General features: G+C 40.0%; 1 protein-coding gene across 7 annotated transcripts in view; it reads left to right on the forward strand.

The window, feature by feature from the left end:
• Positions 1–15650, forward strand: part of ppfia1 (PTPRF interacting protein alpha 1) — an 87783-nt gene extending 72133 nt beyond the window's left edge. Inside the window, exons 17-32 of one of the 7 annotated variants that reach the window (XM_061665266.1) lie at positions 314–343; positions 1814–1938; positions 2055–2227; positions 6383–6476; positions 6866–6877; positions 8223–8304; positions 8406–8606; positions 8805–8867; positions 9263–9289; positions 10452–10627; positions 10749–10846; positions 10961–11136; positions 13417–13485; positions 13577–13745; positions 13921–13994; positions 14209–15650. In XM_061665266.1, the coding sequence (XP_061521250.1) occupies positions 314–343; positions 1814–1938; positions 2055–2227; positions 6383–6476; positions 6866–6877; positions 8223–8304; positions 8406–8606; positions 8805–8867; positions 9263–9289; positions 10452–10627; positions 10749–10846; positions 10961–11136; positions 13417–13485; positions 13577–13745; positions 13921–13976 (1551 nt within the window). In that variant the 3' untranslated portion in view covers positions 13977–13994; positions 14209–15650. The remainder of the gene's footprint in view (positions 1–313; positions 344–1813; positions 1939–2054; positions 2228–6382; positions 6477–6865; positions 6878–8222; positions 8305–8405; positions 8607–8804; positions 8868–9262; positions 9290–10451; positions 10628–10748; positions 10847–10960; positions 11137–13416; positions 13486–13576; positions 13746–13920; positions 13995–14208) is intronic. The other 6 variants (XM_061665257.1, XM_061665284.1, XM_061665275.1 and 3 more) reach the window with 6 other exon arrangements.
• Positions 15651–20097: the final 4447 nt, after the last annotated feature.

A 20097-nucleotide genomic window follows, 5' to 3' on the forward strand; every position in this document is an offset into this window, starting at 1 on the left:
TTTTTAAAGTTAGTGTAAGTTGGATTCCACCAATTCAATTAGTTTTTGGAGCTTGGCTACACCTATTAAATTGGTATTACTTTCTGCAACTTCCAGCTTGGCTGGTTGTGTTGCTTTTCCTTGAACACGTGACTTTACTATTCATTATATCAGTCACTGATTTTCCACTTTGCATGTTTGGTTTTCAACAAAAAGAGTCAACACCCATGAGTTCTTCTTCGTGTGTTTGGGCATGGCTTGGTTCCACTGGTGTTCTGTCTTGCTTCTCACTAATTGCTTTTCTCCTATCTTTTTTTTTTTTATCATGCTTCAGCCTAGTGACCTGCGAAAGCACCGCAGGAAGGTAAACTAGATGCCTGTTTTACTGAGTGTTCTCTTTCAGTATCTTCACTCCCCTCTTGTCCCAACCATAGAATGGTCAGCTTTAGTGTCTCCCATTCTTCTGCAGTGATATACGATGGACCCCCGCATATTTTCATTCCGACGTTTGCAAATTACTTTATCCGCAGAAGAAAATTACCTTTTTAGTTTTTGTGTAACGTGGCATAAATTATTATTATTATTTTTTTTCATGGCAGAATACTGTCAACAGTGTGTATATTTAATGTATGTAGTGTCTCTTTAATTGAGACAACTAACTGTTAATGACAACCATAAACCAATAAAAAATAATTTGTCTGCTTAAACAAACGCGGTGGAAGGTGGAAAAGAAGTTACACCTAAACTCACTCCTTCCAATGACAAATCCCTAACAGCAGCCATGTTAGATTTGTGATTGACAGTTAGCGGGAGAGGCTACATGGTGGCGGCCATGTCTATTGTGGCTGATTTGACTCATGATAGTTTTGCCAAACTAGGACTAAACATGGCATCAAAACCAGTGGTATCAATGACAACAGCTTGACGAAACATCGCTAAACCCATCTACAACTGCCAGTTCATGTTGTCACTGTGTTGATCCAGGAGTTTCGGGTCAGTAAAAACCAAAGTGCTGGCCCTTCCAACACAGGTCGCCTGTCCGCATTGGCACCACAGATGTAACTCCTGCGCTTTGCTGCGCAGTCAAATGTTCATTGTTTTACACCGGACTGCGCCACTACCGTTATTCATCATCATCATCATCATCATCATCATCAGATGTTGATGTGTACTGTAATGTATTATAGCTGCGTGCTTAGCTTTAAATTGTTTACTTACTTTATTATTAAGGGTACAGCAATGTTTGAAGGTGTTTGTAAGCATTTGAAATGCTATAAATGTGTTTTAGGTTAATAGCTTGTGGCATATTTATGGTTTATTAAAATAGGCAATTCTAATCACTTTCAGGGTAGCATCAGTTATTTATTTGCGTCTGTTCGAGGTCAGGTTCGGTCCCTATCCCCCGCGAGTGGTGGGGGTCCATTGTATACATTTATCATCCAATATCTTGGTCAAACCAAACTGTCATCCAGAAAATAGTCATCATATGTCTCTGTCTCTGTTGAAGGTCTTTCAATAGTATATTTTTTTATCTGCCATAAGTGTTTTGTGTCTATGAATGGTCTGAAAACAGCACAGGAAGCAAATATAACCTTATTAACTTTAACGGTGTAAACATTTTTATTATACTTTCCCATGACGTATACAGTACATTTCATTAAAATGCAATATAGTCATATTTTTATTCAACTTTTAAGTGTTGATGAAAATTATTTTGTATGACTCAACATTCTGTTTAATAGCCTTGATTCAAATACTATATGCTAATTTCTCTTATGGCCTTAACTGGGAAATTTAAGTGCTGGATCTCATTAAGTTCTTCTGCTGTATACAGTCTGCTCTGGACGACAAAACCACTATCCAGTGCGAGACATCACCCCCTACCACTCCACGCTCTATGCGCCTAAACAGGGAAGCAGGTCATGCTGCCAGCCATGAGGACATTAGGGACATCCGAGGGTCAGCTTTCTCCTTGTCACTTAAAACATATTTCATACCTGTAGTTTAACATGAAATGAAGAAATCATTTGACACTCATACCTAATTGCTTGGTAAACCTTTTTTGTTTCATGTAGTCTGGTTGGCATGCAAGATGGCCAGGGTAGCAACCCTAGCAGCAGTAACAGCAGCCAGGATTCTCTCAACAAAGCAGCCAAGAAGAAGAGCATTAAGTCTTCCATTGGACGCCTTTTTGGAAAGAAGGAGAAGGGACGGCCGAGCATTCCTGGAAAGGACTCTCCCAGTCAAGGTGAGCAAGTAGTGCGAGTAACGGTGTCAATATTCCTGATTTGTTTTATATTGCAGTTGTTGTTTGTTTTATTTTTAAATATAATGGCTGCAATATGGATTATGATAAGCATGGACCAAACACACATTCATCTCGTTCTGTACAGCACATGATGTGCAGGGCATTTTGGAGAGCAGCTCATGTAACTTATATACTCACACTGTTGTATATTTGTGTTGTACACCACAGAAAGAACTAGATGACAGAGTGGGAGGGTCGCTGCACCTTTTGAGCTGGAGGGTAAAGGGCACTGCCTTTCTCAAGGGCACCTCGACAGCAGTCAAGAAGCAGACTAGCATCTCTCCAACAACTATTTGCCATTTTATACAAACCTCAATTCCAATGAAGTTGGGACGTTGTGTAAAAGGTAAATAAAAACATAATACAATGATTTGCAAATCCTTTTCAACCTGTATTCAATTGAGTATACTACAAAGACAAAATATTTGTTCAAAATGATTTGTTTGTTGTTGGGTTTTTTTTGTGGGTTTTTTCAAATAACTCATTTTGAATTTGATGCCTGCAACACCTTCCAAAAAAGCTGCGACAGGGGCATATTTATTACGTCACCTTTCATTTTAACAAACACTCAATAAGCATTTGGGAACTGAAGAAAGTAATTGTTGAAGCTTTTAGGTGGATTTTTTTTCTTATTCTTGCTTTAGTACAACTTTAGTTGTCAACTGCTCAGTTCTGTGGCCTTCGTTGTCGTATTTTTAAGCTCCATAATGCGCCACATATTTTCCATGGGAGACCGGTCAGGCCAGTCTAGTACTAACTCTTTTACTACGAAGTCACGCTGTTGTAACGCATGCAGCATTGTCTTGCTGAAATAAGCAGGGGACGTCCCTGAAAAAGTCGTTGCTTGGATGGCAGCATATGTTGGTAATTTTCCTCTTTGGCCCAGAGGACACTGACATCCAATGATTTCCAAATACAATTAGAATTGTGGACTTGTCAGACCATAGCACACTTTTCTACTTTGTGTCAGTATATATCCGATGAGCTGAGGCCAGAAAAATTGGCCAGTGGCGTTTGTGGGTATTGTTGATATATGGGTTTCGCTTTGCATGGTAGAGTTTTAGCTTGTATTTGTAGATGTAGCGACCAACTGTGTTAACTGACAATGATTTTCGTAAGTGTTCCTAAGCCCACGTGGCAATATCTTTTACACAATGATGCCGGTTGTAATGCAGTGCCGCCTGAGGGATCGAAGGTCACGGGCATTCAGTTTTGGTTTTCGGCCTTAACGCAAACTGTCGGAGATTTCTCCAGATTCTCTGAATCTTTTGATATTATGAACCGTAAATGATGAAATCCTTACATTCCATGCAATTGTACATTGGGAAGCATTGTTCTAAAACTTTTGGACTATTTGGTCACGCAGTTGTTCACAAAATGGGGAACCTCTCCCCACTCACTCACGTTTCCAGTTAACCTGCTCACCTGTGGAATGTTCCAAACAGGTGTTTTCTGAGCATTCCTCAACTTTCCCAGTCTTTTGTTGCCCCTGTCCCAGCTTTTTTGGATTATTGCTGCAGGCATCAAATTCAAAATGAGAGAATATCTGCAAAAAAAAAAAAAACGAACCATACCATTAAGTTTGAACATTAAATATCTTTGTAGTGTATTCACTTCAATGTAGGTTGAAAAGGATTTGCGAATCGTTATTGTCTTTGCTTGACACAACGTCCCAAGTTCATTGGAATTTGCATTTGTAGTTGTCTGCAGTGGGACTCGAACAGTGACCTTCCAACATACATGCAAATCAGTCACCTTTCGACGAAATTCACCGTTTTGAACTCAAAATAGGACATTTCTGTGAATCGTATAGATCCGATGAGTTTTTCCTGGGAGGCGGGGGGGTCGCCGTACTCCTTGAACGCTGGGAGTTCGATCCATTCCACACATCCACCAGCCACACACGGATGTAATTCTAAATATTACTCCATGGCGGACTAGTATGCGAGCACTTTGGGCTGAGGTTCCGCCTGTACGCTCGGGACCTGCTTTGGATAAGTCACAGGAGTTGACAAGACGAGAAAAAAACACTTCCGCCATTTCTGCTGTGAAGAAGTAACGGTACTTTTACTCCGTTACAATGATCTGAATGTCGCTCGCTACTTTAATCAATTACCGTAATTTCTCGTGTATAATGCGCACCCATGTATAATGCGCGCCCCCAAAGTTGATTTTGGAAAACCCTTCTACCTTTTATAATGCACTTTTACAATGCATGATTTTGCTTCTAGCCATATGATCAAAACATGAAGTATCTGTAATTTGTGCGTTTTTTCAAATAATTATTCTGAAGTTAAACACCTTATTTGAACACACAATACTTTCTTTTTATTTACTTGGTCTTATTTTGAAATTCATAGCCCTACTTATATTTAGTAAATGAGAAAACACACAGTTGTGCTCATATGTTTGATTACGCAGGCAGGATTTGTAAGATGTGTACAATTCTTCTCAGAAAACATGAAGGACCAGGTGAAACACATTTAATTTTAATTTAATGGGATTCAAATTAAACTGTCAAGCATTTCAGAAAAGCATTATCATTAAACAAAACGTAACCATAAAGAAATAAATGATGGTTGTTCAGTCATACAAACCCCCCCCCCCCCCCCCCCCCAAATTCTCACTGAGTATGTAAACTTGTGAGCACAATTGTACATGTATGCAGTCCTATGTACCTCTGTCATATTGGAATGAAAGTGTAGTGTACACCTTTTTCATAACCTCTTGGTGGCATACTAGAATGAAGGTGTACATTTTTTTATAACCTCTTGGTGGCATACTAGAATGAAGGTGTACAACTTTTTCATAACCTCTAGGGGGCAGTGGCATAGTGGAATGAAAGTGTACAGCTTTTTCATAACCTCTAGATGGTGCCATACATTGATAAAATGCGAAAGTCTTTTTCATTTTCTCCTATACCTATGTATAATGCGCATTATTGACTTTTGACAATGTTTTGGGGGTAAAAAATATGCATTATACATGAGAAATTACGGTATTGGTTTTACTATTTTGTGCGCGAGACTTCTACTTCCGCATTGGGCGCTGTTTCCCCCAATCCAATCTAAGCGCTAGTGACGTTCAAGTCTAGCTCACCAATCAAATGACACAAAGTCACATGACCTCACACAGCATCTTCTATTGGGCTTCCCGGGCATAGGAATTGACACTAGATAAGCCAGCCCAGCTGATCGTCGTGCCTACCTGTCCACCATGTTGGGAAGGTCGTCATTACCATGAAGGCAACAGCACGCTACTCGTGTTTACATTTAGACGAACAAAAACAACAGCTTTCATGTATTGTAGTATTTGTCTGGCACTGTCTGCCCAAAAGTGGATATTTCAGCCCGCTTATAACTTGAGAAAACACCTTGCAGTAAATTGTGTTGTAGTTTTGGCTGTGCATACACACACACGCACGCAATGCACGCGCCGCGCACACAGCAATATCAGAATTTGCACATTCACATTTTATTGATTTATTTTTATTTTATTTTATTGATGGTTCATGCTGTGGTTCAAAAAATCTGAAGGTAGTATTTATTCAATAGTTGAGTAATTATTTCATTGTACTTTTTACCCTTAAGTAATGTTTTGGAGGACTACTTTTATTTGAGTCACATTATTGTCCAGTAATAACAGTACTCTTCCTTGAGTACAATATTTGGCTACCTCTGAAGCGGACATCCTCTATTGCTACTCTTACGTTTAAGCAACATTTTTGCTCATCAGATCAGCCAGTGTTGTATTTGTTGCACTGGTCTTTAGTATTTTCGCGTTGAGGTACTGCGGGTCGTGGCCCTGGTTGTGGTCCCTGCAGAACCACGGAGCACATGTAACATCGGCGACAAGAGCTGATCCGCTAGTTCATCTTGTATTAATTAGGAAACGCGCCTACAATTATCTAATTAGTTTACGAATGTTAATGTTAAATGTATTACGCGAAGGAGCAAGGTTAGGGATTGTCACAACTACTACTGTATTTTCGCGACCATACATCTCATGAAACACACTGCACTACAAGAGGATCTCTAAATTTTAGCAATGTTTAAGATCTCTTAGCAGCATTGAATATTGTGTTTTTGTTCTTAGCTGGTACCCCTGAAGCAGAGAGCTCAGCCAAGGATGCCTTAGCAGTGGGCAGTCTGGGTGGCCCTGCAGAAAAGAACAGAAAACTGCAGAAGAAGTAGGTGTCACTCTATTGTTAAATGACTGTATTACCCTTATTACCCACATACTGCATAATAAGTGTTCATTGTAAAACTTGTCCTCGCACTCATGCTGCATTTCCATGCTGGTTCATATACACAAACTACCTGCCCACCTGGCTCCTGCTTACTCCCATCATCAGTTTATTATATTCTTTCCATTCCACTCAATCTTTTCCACTACAGTCACCTCCCACCGCCATGTTGTTGTCTTTTGAATTATTATTTTTTTTATTTTTTTTAAAAGCTTCAAATCCAAATAGCTAAGCATTTAAGTACTTTTAATACGGATCAATTCATGTTTTTTTTTTGTTTTGTTTTGCCAATCTCCCTCTTTTTTATCATCCTCTTCTCATTCTCTGTGTAGTCCAAAGACAGGGTAAGTTGATTCATAATTGGTTTTGCTTTTTCTTCCCACACTTGGGGTCCTCATTCCTGCTGTACTTCTGAATGTCTGGTCACTTTTCCACACTGCTCTTCACCTAACGTGAATGTGTATGCTGATTTTGATGACTGTATTTTGCTCAGAAGCATTAAGTTTGACTCAAAGTGAAAATGGTTACGAAATAATTTTCTTGATAAACATGCAGCAGAATGCATAATCAGTTTCTTAAAAGCTCCTTAATAGGAAACCATTCCAACCAAGTGTTGGAAATTTTTTTTACTTGGTCTGTTCACCTTTTGTATGTATAATGATGATGAACTCCGCCATCTAGTGGCCAACTACATATTTGACATTAATTATAAGGTGTTTCCAGACCAGTTGAGGGAATTCCCTCTCAGAGCACTCAACACTCCATCCAGCCATCTCAAAACTTGACAGCGGTTGTCCTTTGACATTGGGCCTCATCCACTAATAAATGCATAGAAATTTGACGTGACACGTGCGTACCAGGCGGTGGCCGACTGGTTAGAGCGTCAGCCTCACAGGGGTTCAATCCCCGGCCCCGCCTGTGTGGAGTTTGCATGTTCTCCCCGTGCCTGCGTGGGTTTGCACCGGGCACTCCGGTTTCCTCCCACATCCCAAAAACATCCATTAATTGGAGACTCTAAATTCCCGTAGGCATGACTGTGAGTGCGAATACTTGTTTGTTTGTATGTGCCCTGCGATTGGCTGGCAACCAGTTCAGGGTGTACCCAGCCTCCTGCCCGATGACAGCTGGGATAGGCTCCAGCACGCCCGCGACCCTAGTGAGGAGAAGCGGCTCAGAAAATGGATGGATGGATGGACGTGCGTACCAGCCAATTTTATTCGCACCCATACAGTCCCCTCCAAAGGTATTGGAACGGCAAGGTCAATTCCATAGTTTTTGTTGCATCCTGAAGACATTTGGGTTTCAGATCAAAATATGAATATGAGACAAAAGTTTAGAATTCCACCCACTTTTCAAGTGAGCAAAAGTATTGGAACATACATTATTACATAAACTTAAAGCATAAACAAACATTTAATAATAAAAATCCATCTATTTGAACCTGCATAGTCAGGACTTTCAAAGTACTTAAGAAGTTTTGACACACTTCTGGTCTTCAAAGGAATAGGTGGTATTTTGTTTTCATTTTTTCTAGACGAGAATGTCTTCTTTTCTTGCACTGCTTGACTCTTTGTTTTTGCCTGCTATGATACTGAATGTGTTTGTGGAGATGGCCTTGTGTGCTTATATTGGGTTTGGTTAGTTTCGGCTCTAGTTACATATTGTTTTAAGTATCAATTTGTGTGTCAGGCATGAACTGTTAGATGAGGCACGCAGGCAGGGCCTGCCTTTTGCCCAATGGGATGGACCAACCGTTGTCGTTTGGCTTGAGGTACAGCATTGATCTCATTTCAAATCATTTGAACAATTAACTTTTAACTATATTGGTATTTATGTGATGACTCTGTTTCCTATCTCTTGTCCTTTGGCCAGCTGTGGGTGGGCATGCCTGCTTGGTATGTAGCTGCCTGTCGTGCTAATGTAAAAAGCGGAGCCATTATGTCAGCACTTTCAGACACCGAAATCCAGAGGGAGATTGGAATCAGCAACCCATTACATCGTCTGAAACTTCGTCTTGCCATCCAGGAAATAATGTCGCTCACCAGTCCCTCTGCCCCTCCCACCTCCAGAACGGTATTTGTCTCATACTTAGTAACAGACTAACACCTCTTAATTTCACTGAGCATGGTACTCTCATGGATTAACATTTTCAGCATTTTTTTTTTTTTGTTGTAACAACAAATGCTTCCTGATCTTTTCTCTTCTGTCCTGCACCATTGTCCCTTCTCCACACACTTGACTTACTTGTGATTGGGGGTGTCAAATGATCAGACCACAGGAAACGTTTGGGTCACACATGAAGAAATGGAAAGTCTGGCAGCTACACCTCCCACGGTTAGTCTTTCAAGATTGGCTGGACACTGGTTTGTTTCTCACAGCTCCGGTGACTATTGGGCTGTTCCAAGTTGGCCATTAATCAGTATTTGGCAGATGATGATAATCTTCTGTCTTTATTGTGATTAGCCGTTCTACATGGACAAAAAAACCAAAACATTTTGGATACTTGGAACAATGTCTAATCCAATCACTGTTTTCCTGGTATATATTTGTGGTGGGAGTTGGGAGTATGGTGTGATGTGTGTCTGTACTCGGAATGAGTTTTGTCTTTTCCCTTGCATTTTATTTTTGCATTAAAATTGGAGTTCCAGCTGTTCTAACCCAGCACCGCAGTCTCACTAACCCAGCCTTTTTTTTCTCGTCACTATGCTCACTAACCATGCTAACCTCAGGAGGACAACGAAAGTAGCTGGGCCCAGGTTTGAACATATATGTCACCCTTTCAACTCTCTTATGCTCAATAACCTGTCAAGCCTGTAATGATGTTAATGAAAATTGCGATACTCTTATGACACAAATTTCTCAAGACAAAAATCTTCTTTGAAATAGCAAAATTGTGACAGACCCCCTTTCAACTCGTAGGGTTTATTCCTCCAATCCAGGTAACAGACATATGAGCTCACAGTGCTAACAAACTTAATATAATTAATTATTTTAAGTTTATTTAAAAAAAATAATAAAGTTACTCTAGATTGAAGATAAATTCCTTTAGCAAGCCTCCTCCAACTGTGTCATGTGACTACTTTTTCCCGGTGACAGTCATTGACCAGAGGGAGAAAAACTGTGAATATCGCTCGCTTATGCAAGTTCTGTTCCACTACGTGAGGAGAGCAGACCGGAGGAGAGGAAGAAACTTGGCTAATAGGATGACTAATAACCCTGAAGTTGTGGACCCTCCAAGCTCCTTTGGGGAAGCAGTATGGGAGCATTTTGGCTACCTAATAAAGAACAGAAATCGCGTAGTCTGCAAGACCCAGACTATTTGCCGTTATGTACTTCAAAAACGTCCCTAAGTCACGTCGAATAAATTAATGCACCTTCAAAGACACCATGATATACAGGTATGTAAAATTTAGATTATATATTGTGTGTGTGTGTGTATATATGTGTGTGTATATATATATATATATATATATATATATATATATATATATATATATATATACACACATTAAAATTGCAGTTTTCTTGCAATTCGCATAAAAGTAGAGAGACCGCTCACTGGCAAACTGTTAAGACCTAGGTCACTGGCGAACCGTTAAAACCTAACACCAATACCAATATGGTGGCTTATACGCCAAACTTTTTGAGATTATGCTGGTTTCTTACATTATTTTGATTGTGTGGTCACAATCAGTCAAAAACCTGAACAGACACGTTTTCTGATGTGGGAATTTCACTAGGGATTTCATGTTTTCTCTTTGTATATGCTATATTATCAGTACATTTTTTTGTTAATAGGTTAGTGATGCCACCATATCCTGCAAAGTGACCATTTAATAATTCTGTTTGTATTATTATTATTATTTTTTTTTTTTGCCTATGTTTCCAAATGTGTTTTAAAAAAGTTTTTTATTCTAGACATTGGCGTATGGAGACATGAATCATGAATGGATTGGTAATGAGTGGCTACCCAGCTTGGGTCTACCACAGTACCGCTCATATTTCATGGAGTCCCTGGTGGACGCCCGCATGCTTGATCACCTGACCAAGAAAGACCTCCGCGGACAGCTGAAAATGGTAGACAGTTTCCACAGGTAAAACACACTTGCAGAGCAACAGTGTCCGTTGTCTGATCTTAATCCAACATGCTATACACTTCTGTATATCAAATGGCTGCAAAACACTAATCAAGAACGTTCAATTTCTGGTTAATAGGAACAGTTTTCAGTGTGGAGTAATGTGTTTAAGGAGGCTCAACTATGACCGGAAGGAGCTGGAGAGAAGAAGGGAAGCATCTCAGCTAGAGTTTAATGGTAACAAAAGCAATTCTGTTTTAGCAACAAATATGTATATTTGATATAATGTACCTTTGTGATCTAATTATGCAAAAAGAAAGTGAATAGTAGGTTCCCTGTCCCTGATTTCAGATGTGCTGGTGTGGAGTAATGAGCGCTTGATAAATTGGGTTCAGGCTATCGGGATGAAAGAGTACAGTGCCAACCTCTATGAGAGTGGTGTCCACGGCGCACTGCTCTCTCTGGATGAAACCTTTGATCACAACACCCTGGCACTACTGCTGCAGATTCCCACACAGAACACTCAGGTACAGTCACATATCAATACTGAACTACCCAGGCCATGAAACAAAAAATAATAATTGCCATATAAATTACAAAAATTCATTATTATTACTTGTGCTACGAACTAATGAGTGCCAAATTGGATTCACTCGCCAGTCAGCTTGAAAAAAATGAATCCTGAATCATAATTTTCACATTCCAATGAAAACAAATCAAAGTACAGTGGTGCCTTGCAATCCAAGTGACCCAACTTGGGAGTTTTTCGAGATTCGAGCCACCGATCGTCCAAGTTTTTGTTTTGTCTTGCGAGCCCAAACGAGTGCTGTATGGCGGATTACAAAGATTACCCCAAGGGAACAGCAATGACACATCCAAGAGGCCACACAGGAACTCAGGACCACTTCTAAATAACTGCAGGCCTCCCTTGCCTCAGATAAGTTTGTTGTTCATGGCAAAACAATAAGGAAGAGACTGGGGGGAAATGGCATCCATGGCAGAGTTCCAAGGCGAAAACCACTGCTGACCAAACAGAACATAAAGGCTCGTCTTACTTTTGCAATAAACATCTGAATGAGTTCCAAGACTTTTGGGAGAATATTATATGGACTGACGAGATGAAAGTTGAGCTTTTTGGAAGGTGTGTCTCTTGTTACATCTGGCGTAAATGTAGCACAATATTTCAGAAAAAGAACATCCTACCAACAGTCAAACATGGTGGTAGTTGTGTGATGGTCTTGGGCTGTTTTGCTCCTTCAGGACCTGGACAACATGCTGTGATTAATGGAACCATGAATTATGTTCTTTAACAGAAAGGAGGAAAATATTCAGCCATCAATTTGTGACCAAGCTAAAGCGCACTTAGGTTTTGCAGCAGTATAACGATCCAAAATACACCAGCAAGTCAACTTCTGAATGGCTTTAAAAGGTTTTGGAGTGGCCTGGTCAATGTCCGGACTTGAATCCAATTGAAATGCACTGACATGACCTTAAGAAGGCCGTTCATGCTCGAAAACCCTCCATTTTTGCTGAATTAAAACAATTTTGCAAGGAAGAGTTGCCGAAAATAGCTTAACAGAGATGTGAAAGACTCATTGCCACTTGTAGAAAATGTTTGATTTCAGTTGTTGCTGCTGAGGATGGCCCAACCAGTTATGAGGGGGCCCATTGCTTTTTCACTTAGGGCCAGGTAACTTTGAATAGTTTGTATCTTAATAAGTGAAATGACCATTTAAAAATTGCATTTTAAGTTCACTTGGGTTCTATTTGTCTGATATTTATATTTGTTTGTTGAGCTGAATCATTAAAGTGGGGAAACTATGCAAAACTAAGAATTTGAGAAGTGGGCCAATACTTTTTCATGGGACTGCTACTTGTCGTTTTAAAAAGATTGTGGTGTTTTTGGGGGGGACTACAACGGAGTAATTGCATTTCCATTCCCTATAATGGGGAGATATGTTTTGAGATACAAGTGTTTTGAGATAAGAGTATGGTCATAGAATGAATTAAAGTTATATCTCAATGCACCTCTGTATGTATCTTATTCTGACACGAGCTGCAATGCTTTTGTTTACTTCCGCTTCCATTTTGATTAACTGCGAAGGTGCGCATGCGGATATTTGTAGTTGTGGCCACAGTTCGCATAGATCATGCAAAGCAGTACTCTCTCCCGAGACAATCTTCACGAAATTGTCCGATGGCTGTGAGGAGCTACACGAATGCTAGTGACAGTCTATGACAGATCAATTGGATAAAGTTATGCAAGATTCATTCAACACATTGTGGCAGATGATTGATGAGCGTTAGCTAGCTACCACCAAGTAACAGCTAAGCCAACTACCTGGCTTATTAGAAGCAGATTTTGCCAGACAGTGTGGATGTACACGTTTCACGGCACCGAGACTGTGCAAAGCAGAATACGGCCATGATGTGGTGAGGGTTCCTGTTTAGATGCGTTTTAGCAACAGCTTTCTCCGGAGGGAAAAGTTGCGGCCAAAATGTGTCAGCATGCTCTCTTTCTGGTCAAAATCTTCAGCCCAAAAAAACTGCAATCAGGACTTCACCAGAGGATTGTAGATAATTTTCAAATAATAAAATTTACTTTTTCATTTGTTGGACAATGACATTTCTTTATTTCGGAATAGTACAAGGAGTAACGATTTCATTGTGATTCGATAGACATTTATTACTGACAATACGAATAGCGATTGGGGATTTAGATGATTTCTATGCTTTGGTCCTGTGTGTGTGTGTGTGTGTGTGTGTGTGTGTGTCTTTCTCTCTCTCACTCTTTCTTTCTCTTCTAGGCCAGAGCAACTCTTGAGCGGGAATATAACAGTTTGCTGGCCATTGGTACAGACAGGAGTATGGAAGAGGTGATGAACGGAGAATGTCTGTTGTATCAAATGACATAAGACACTATGGAAGAAGTCAACCCTTTTCTTTCCTGAATCTTCTTTGTACCAGGATGACGACAAGAACTTCCGGCGTGCTCCCTCATGGAGAAAGAAGTTCAGGCCCAAAGACATGAGGGGGATGTCCTTGGGTGTGTCTGACACTCTGCCTGCCAATTTCAGGGTGACCACCAGCAACGCATCGTCTGCCATCACACAGCCAAAGAGGAGCCCAATGGATGGTAAGTGAAATTTGTGCATGCGTTTGTGCTTAAAATGCCTTGTTATTGCAACAAAATAAGATTCAGTGATTTCTTACTTTTAATTCTTCTTGAATGGCCTGTCTGCTCTGGAGTTAATGATGCTGTGATTAACGGCATGTCTTTGCATGTGATTTTTGCCAACATGCACATACAGGAAGTCAGTCTATACAGAGGCTGGACACTGCTACTGTCAGGACCTACTCTTGTTAACATAAACCTCTCACAACGGTAAGATCACAACATGCAGGCACACAACTGATGTCGCTTGCATCTCAAGAATCAATCCTCTTCACAAGCAAAGCTTAGCTTTGATGAATTTTTCAGCTCTAATAACGCACGTTTCACGCCTTTTCCTTCTCTTTTTCATTTCTCTCCCACCCATCCCTGTCATCTGTTCTGCCTTCCTTCTTGTGTCTGTATATCTCCCTCTTTCCCATCTCAGTTTATCCTCATTATTTCTATAGGTAACCGCTGGTCAGAAGACGAAGGGGAATTCCCTGCTTTCAAGACCAGGATGATGAACTAACAGATTTTTAAGGACACTAAAAATATATCACATCACAGAGAAAGAGCTTGCTCACCAATCTCAGTATCCCTAGAGGAAACTGTATAGATATATCCACATTTTTTCTATTTATGTAAACCAATGGGACATTTAAATGATTTTAGAATACTGTGTAATCTTTTTTTTGCCTCAATCACATTTACATTTCCTCACTGTGCTCATCAGCTCTCAGATGTATGTAACTGAATGTTTCAACTGTCTGGAGTTTGTATATTTCTACCAACAGACATTTTATCTAATCTTTTTTTATAATCTTTATTTGACCAGATGTATGTTTTTTCCTTGTTGATTTGAAATATAATCAATGGTTAAGTGACTTGTGATATAATTTAATTTCATATCGTTACCCTTTTTAAATGTTTGTTTTGTAGCTTATTACTTGTGGTTTTTATGTAAATGCAGCTCTTATATAGGTCAATGAGTGTGTGAATATCAGATAAACTGCTGGAGACCATTTTGCAAACTGCTCAACACTGTGAGTGCTCCATCACCATAAAAATAACTGCTTGCTAGCCAGGTGATGTTGACAGCAAATCATCATCATGTGAAACACAGCATATACATGATACCAAATAGAAAGTTTTGAATTTAAGAAACTAAAGCCATATATCAGTAGCAGTAAAAGAAAGCTAGGGCCACGATAAAATGCAAGTGAAAACCAAATTCCAGATTCTCTTTTGTTGACCTGGCATGCAAGAACTCTCCCTTTCCTGTCCCTGCCATATCTCAACTCCCTTTAATCACAAAAAAAGCTTGCGCCCTTCGAGAGCACCATCTGTACAGGAGGAGGTTGAATGTACAGAAGAACTCAAAAGGCAATTTGCTTGGGCGGACCAATTTCACTGTAGCCTTTGTGAATCCTCGCTGCAAGTAGACAGGCCTAAATATTTTTCGAAAAATCTATTTACTAAGACTTTATATCAAGCCTGTTTATTAATGACACTCTGTCCTTTTCTGTGTTCTTATTTATTATTACTCATTTATGTTGTCTCTTCATTATCATAGTTTAAGCTATAATCCCACCATAGGTCCTGTCTGCTCTCTCAACACTGGTCCGATATTAATCTCCACGGCAAATTGGAAGGAACCAGTTTTCTTTAACCCTTTGTGTAATCTAAAGCTAAACTAGACTTTTTGTTTTAATTATTGTAATTCCGCTCATTGCTATTTTTAGTCCTGCTCTTCCCTTTGAATTGTCTGATCGTGTAACAATGTACAGTCTGAGTACTTATAAACAATTTTTTATCACAGTATTATTTATTGGTTACTTTCAATAAAATACTGAAACATTGTCCTTTTCAGATTAAAGCTTTGTCTATTCAAAACTGGTATGCGTTGGTCTTTTTATTAGCTTTCATGTGGACCAAAAAGCAAGGGTTTAACCTTAAACATAGGATTTAAAAAAAAATGTTTAATGTACATTTTGTTTGTTTGAGTGGGACCCCACAATATTTTCAGTCTAACGATCAAGTTTAATTCTTCCTTGGTCCGTGCACTGCTGAAGTTCCATGGAAATTGTTTCTGTAGTTTCTATATACGATTTTTAATCACCTTACTGCAATCAAAATATAACTTTTCATATGTATCTTGCAGTAAACAAGGTGAGTTTGTCATTTGACTCAGTCGTGTACAATCTTTTTAAATCCTGTGGTCTTTTTCAGATTCTGTTAGTATATCTGATGTGCAAAAACACAGGACATTCTACTCTGTCACTGATTGAACACTTAAGCAAAAAATGCAGGAGCAGTGTGTGGAAAAAACGGTTGTTTCTGCCCATTTATGAAGGAGTTACGAGGGTAAATAGCCAGCCATCAGCCAGGTTCCTGATATATAATACACACATACAGTGGGGCAAAAAAAGTATTTAGTGAGCCACCAATTGTGCAAGTTCTCCCACTTAAAAGATGAGCGAGGGCTGTAATTTCATCATAGGTATGCCTCACCCATGAGAGACAAAATGAGAAGACAAAAATCTAGAAAATCACATCTGATTTTTAAAAAATTTATTAGCAAATTATGGTGGAAAATAAGTATTTGGTCAATAACAAAAGTTTATCTCAATACTTTGTTATATACCCTTTGTTGGCAATGACAGCAGTCAAACGTTTTCTGTAAGTCTTCACAAGGTTTTCACACACTTTTTGCTGGTATTTTGGCCCATTCCTCCATGCAGATCTCAAGAGCAGTGATGTTTTGGGGCTGTCGCTGAGCAACAGACTTTCAACTCCCTCCTTTCTATGGGGTTGAGATATGGAGACTGGCTAGACCACTCCAGGACCTTGAAATGCTCCTTTGTTGCCCGGGCGGTGTGTTTGGGATCATTGTCATCCTGAAAGACCCAGCCGCGTTTCATCTTCAATGGGCTTGCTGATGGAAGGAGGTTTGCACTCAAAATCTCACAATACATGGCACCATTCATTCTTTCTTTTATACAGATCAGTCATCCTGGTCCCTTCGCAGAAAAACAGCCCCAAAGCATGATGTTTTTTTTATTGTTTTTAGCAAATAATCATTACATTAGAATTTTACAGCTGCAACAGGTGGCAAAAAAGACTGAGAAAGTTGAGGAATGCTCATCAAACACCTGTTTGGAACATCTCACAGGTGAACAGGCTAATTGGGAACAGGTGGGTGCCATGATTGGGTATAAAAGGAGCTTCCCTGAATTGCTCAGTCATTCACACGCAAAGATGGAGCGAAGTTCACCTCTTTGTGAATAAGTGTATGAGAAAATAGAACTTTTTAAGGACAATGTTCCTCAATGTACAATTGCAAGGAATTTAGGGATTTCATCATCATCCATAATATCATCAAAAGGTTCAGAGAATCTGGAGAAATCACTGCATGTAAGCGGCAAGGCCGAAAACCAACATTGAATGCCCGTGACCTTCGATCCCTCAGGCGGCACTGCAGCAAAAACCAACATCAATGTGTGAAAGATATCACCACATGAGCTCAGGAACACTTCAGAAAGCCAATGTCAGTAAATACAGTTCGGCGCTACATCCGTAAGTGCAACTTGAAACTCTACTATTCAAAGCAAAAGCCATTTATCAACAACACCCAGAAACGCCGTCAGCTTCTCTGGGCGCGAGCTCATCTAAGATGGACTGACACAAAGTGCAAAAGTGTTCTGTTGTCCGACAAATCCACATTTCAAATTGTTTTTGGAAATTGTGGATGTCGTGTCCTCCGGGCCAAAGAGGATAATAACCATCCGGACTGTTATGGACGCAAAGTTCAAAAGCCAGCATCTGTGATGGTATGGGGCTTTGTTACTGCCAATGGCATGGGTAACTTACACATCTGTGAAGGCACCATTAATGCTGAAAGTTACATACATATGCTGCCATCCAAGCAACGTATTTTTCATGGACCCCCCTCTGCTTATTTCAGCAAGACAATGCCAAACCACCTTCTGCACGTGTTACAACAGCGTGGCTTCATAGTAAGAGAGCGCAGGTACTAGACTGGCCTGCCTGCAGTCCAGACCTGTCTCCCATTGAAAATGTGTGGCACATTATGAAGCGTAAAATACAACAACGGAGACCCCGGATTGTTGAACAGCTGAAGCTGTACATCAAGTAAGAATGGGAAAGAATTCCACCGACAAAGCTTCAACAATTAGTGTCCTCATTTCCCAAACATTTATTAAATGTTGTTAAAAGAAAAGGTGATGTAACACAGTGGTAAACATGACCCTGTCCCAGCTTTTTTGGAACGTGTTGCAGCCATAAAATTCTAAGATAATGATTATTTGCTAAAAACAATAAAGTTCATCAGTTTGAAAATTAAATATCTTGTCTTTGTAGTCTATTCAATTAAATATTGAACATTATTTGAATAATGTAATATCATTATCATGATATCATTCTGTTTTTATTTAACACAACGTCCCAACTTAATTGGAATTGCGGTTGAATGTATATATATATATATATATATATATATATATATTTATACACACAGAGAAAATAAGGGTATAAAAATAGTCCTTTTCAAACTATATTCCATTGATTACACCTCAAAGGGAAAATATTTAATATTCAACCGATAAATCTTTTTGCTCTTTTTGCATGTTTTTTCTTTTGAATTTGATGCCTGCAGAATGTTCCAAACAAAGCTCAGACAGGGGCATGTTTACCACTGTGTTACATCTCCTTTCCTTCTCACAATACTCAATAAGCATTTGGGAACTGAGGATACTCATTGTTGAAGCTTTGTAAGAAGAATTATTTTCTTACTTGACAACAACTTGGCGGCACGGTGGACGACAGGTTAGAGCCTCTGCCTCACAGTTCTGAGGATCGGGGTTCAATCCCCGGCCCCGCCTGTGTGGAGTTTATCATTTTTTAAGCTTCATAATGCGCCACATATTTTCAATGGGAGACATGTATGGACTGTTGGCAGGCCAGTCTATTTGTCGCTCTCTTTTAATACAAAGCCACACTTTTGTAACACTTGGCTTTGCATTGTCTTGCTGAAATAAGCAGGGACGTTCCTGAAAAAGACATTGTTTGGATGCAAGCATAAACACTATATTACCAAAAGTATTTGCTCACCTGCCTTGACTATACTGTATGAATTTAAGTGACATCCCCTTCCTAATCCAGAGTTTTCAAAATGACATTGGTCCACGCTTTTCAGCTTTAAAAGCTTCAACTCTTCTAGGATGGCTGTCCACAAGGTTGAGTGCTTATGTTTTTTTACCATTCTTCCAGAAGCGAATTTGTGAGGTCACACACTGATGTTGGACGAGAAGGCCTGGCTTTCTGTCTCCGCTCTAATTCATCCCAAAGGTGTTATATCAGGTTAAGATCAGGACTGTGCAGGCCAGTCAAGGTCATCCACACCAGACTCTCTCATCAATTTCCTTATGGACCTTGCTTTGTGCACTCGTGCACAGTCATGTTGAAAGCTCCAAATTGTTCACACAAAGTCGGGACCATGGAATTCTCCAAATTGATATGCTAAAGTAATCAGCGTTCCTTTCGCTGGAACCAAGGGGCCAAGCCCAACTCCTGATAAACATCACCCCCGCCAAACTTTACACTTGGCACAATACAGTCAGACAAGTACCGTTCTCCTGGCAACCGCCATACCCAGACTCGTCCATCAGATTGCCAGAAGGAGAAGCGTGATTCATCACTCCAGAGAATGCGCTAGAGTCCAGGGGCGGCGTGCTTTCCACTACTGCATCCGACGCTTTGCGTTGCACTTGGTAATGTATGGCTGCTCAGCCATGAAAACCCATTCCGTGAAGCCCTCTGCTCTGTTCTTGAGCTAATTTGAAGGCCACATGAAGTTTGGAGGTCTTTAACGATTGACTCGGCAGAATGTTCCCAACCTCTTCGCACAATGCGCCTAAGTATCCGCTGACCCCGCTCCGTCAGTTTACGTGGCATACCGCTTTGTGGCCGAGTTGCTGTCGTTCCCAAACACTTCCATAATAACACTGACAGTCGACTGTGGAATATTTAGGAGCGAGCAAATTTAATGATTGGACTTGTATCAGAGGTGGCAGGCATCCTATCATAGTTCCATATTGGAATTCACTGAGCTCCTGAGAGTGATCCATTCTTTCACAACTACCTGTAATAACAGTCTGCATGACTAGGTGTTTGATTTTATACACCTGTGGCCATGGAAGTGATTGAGATACCTGATTGCGATTATTTGGATGGGTGAGTGAATACTTTTGGCAAATGAGTGTGCGCAGAGATTTCTCAACATTCTCTGAAAATTTTGATGATGATATGGACTGTA

Source organism: Phycodurus eques, chromosome 2 (assembly GCF_024500275.1).
Source record: "Phycodurus eques isolate BA_2022a chromosome 2, UOR_Pequ_1.1, whole genome shotgun sequence".
In the NCBI taxonomy this organism is placed as follows: Eukaryota; Metazoa; Chordata; class Actinopteri; order Syngnathiformes; family Syngnathidae; genus Phycodurus; species Phycodurus eques.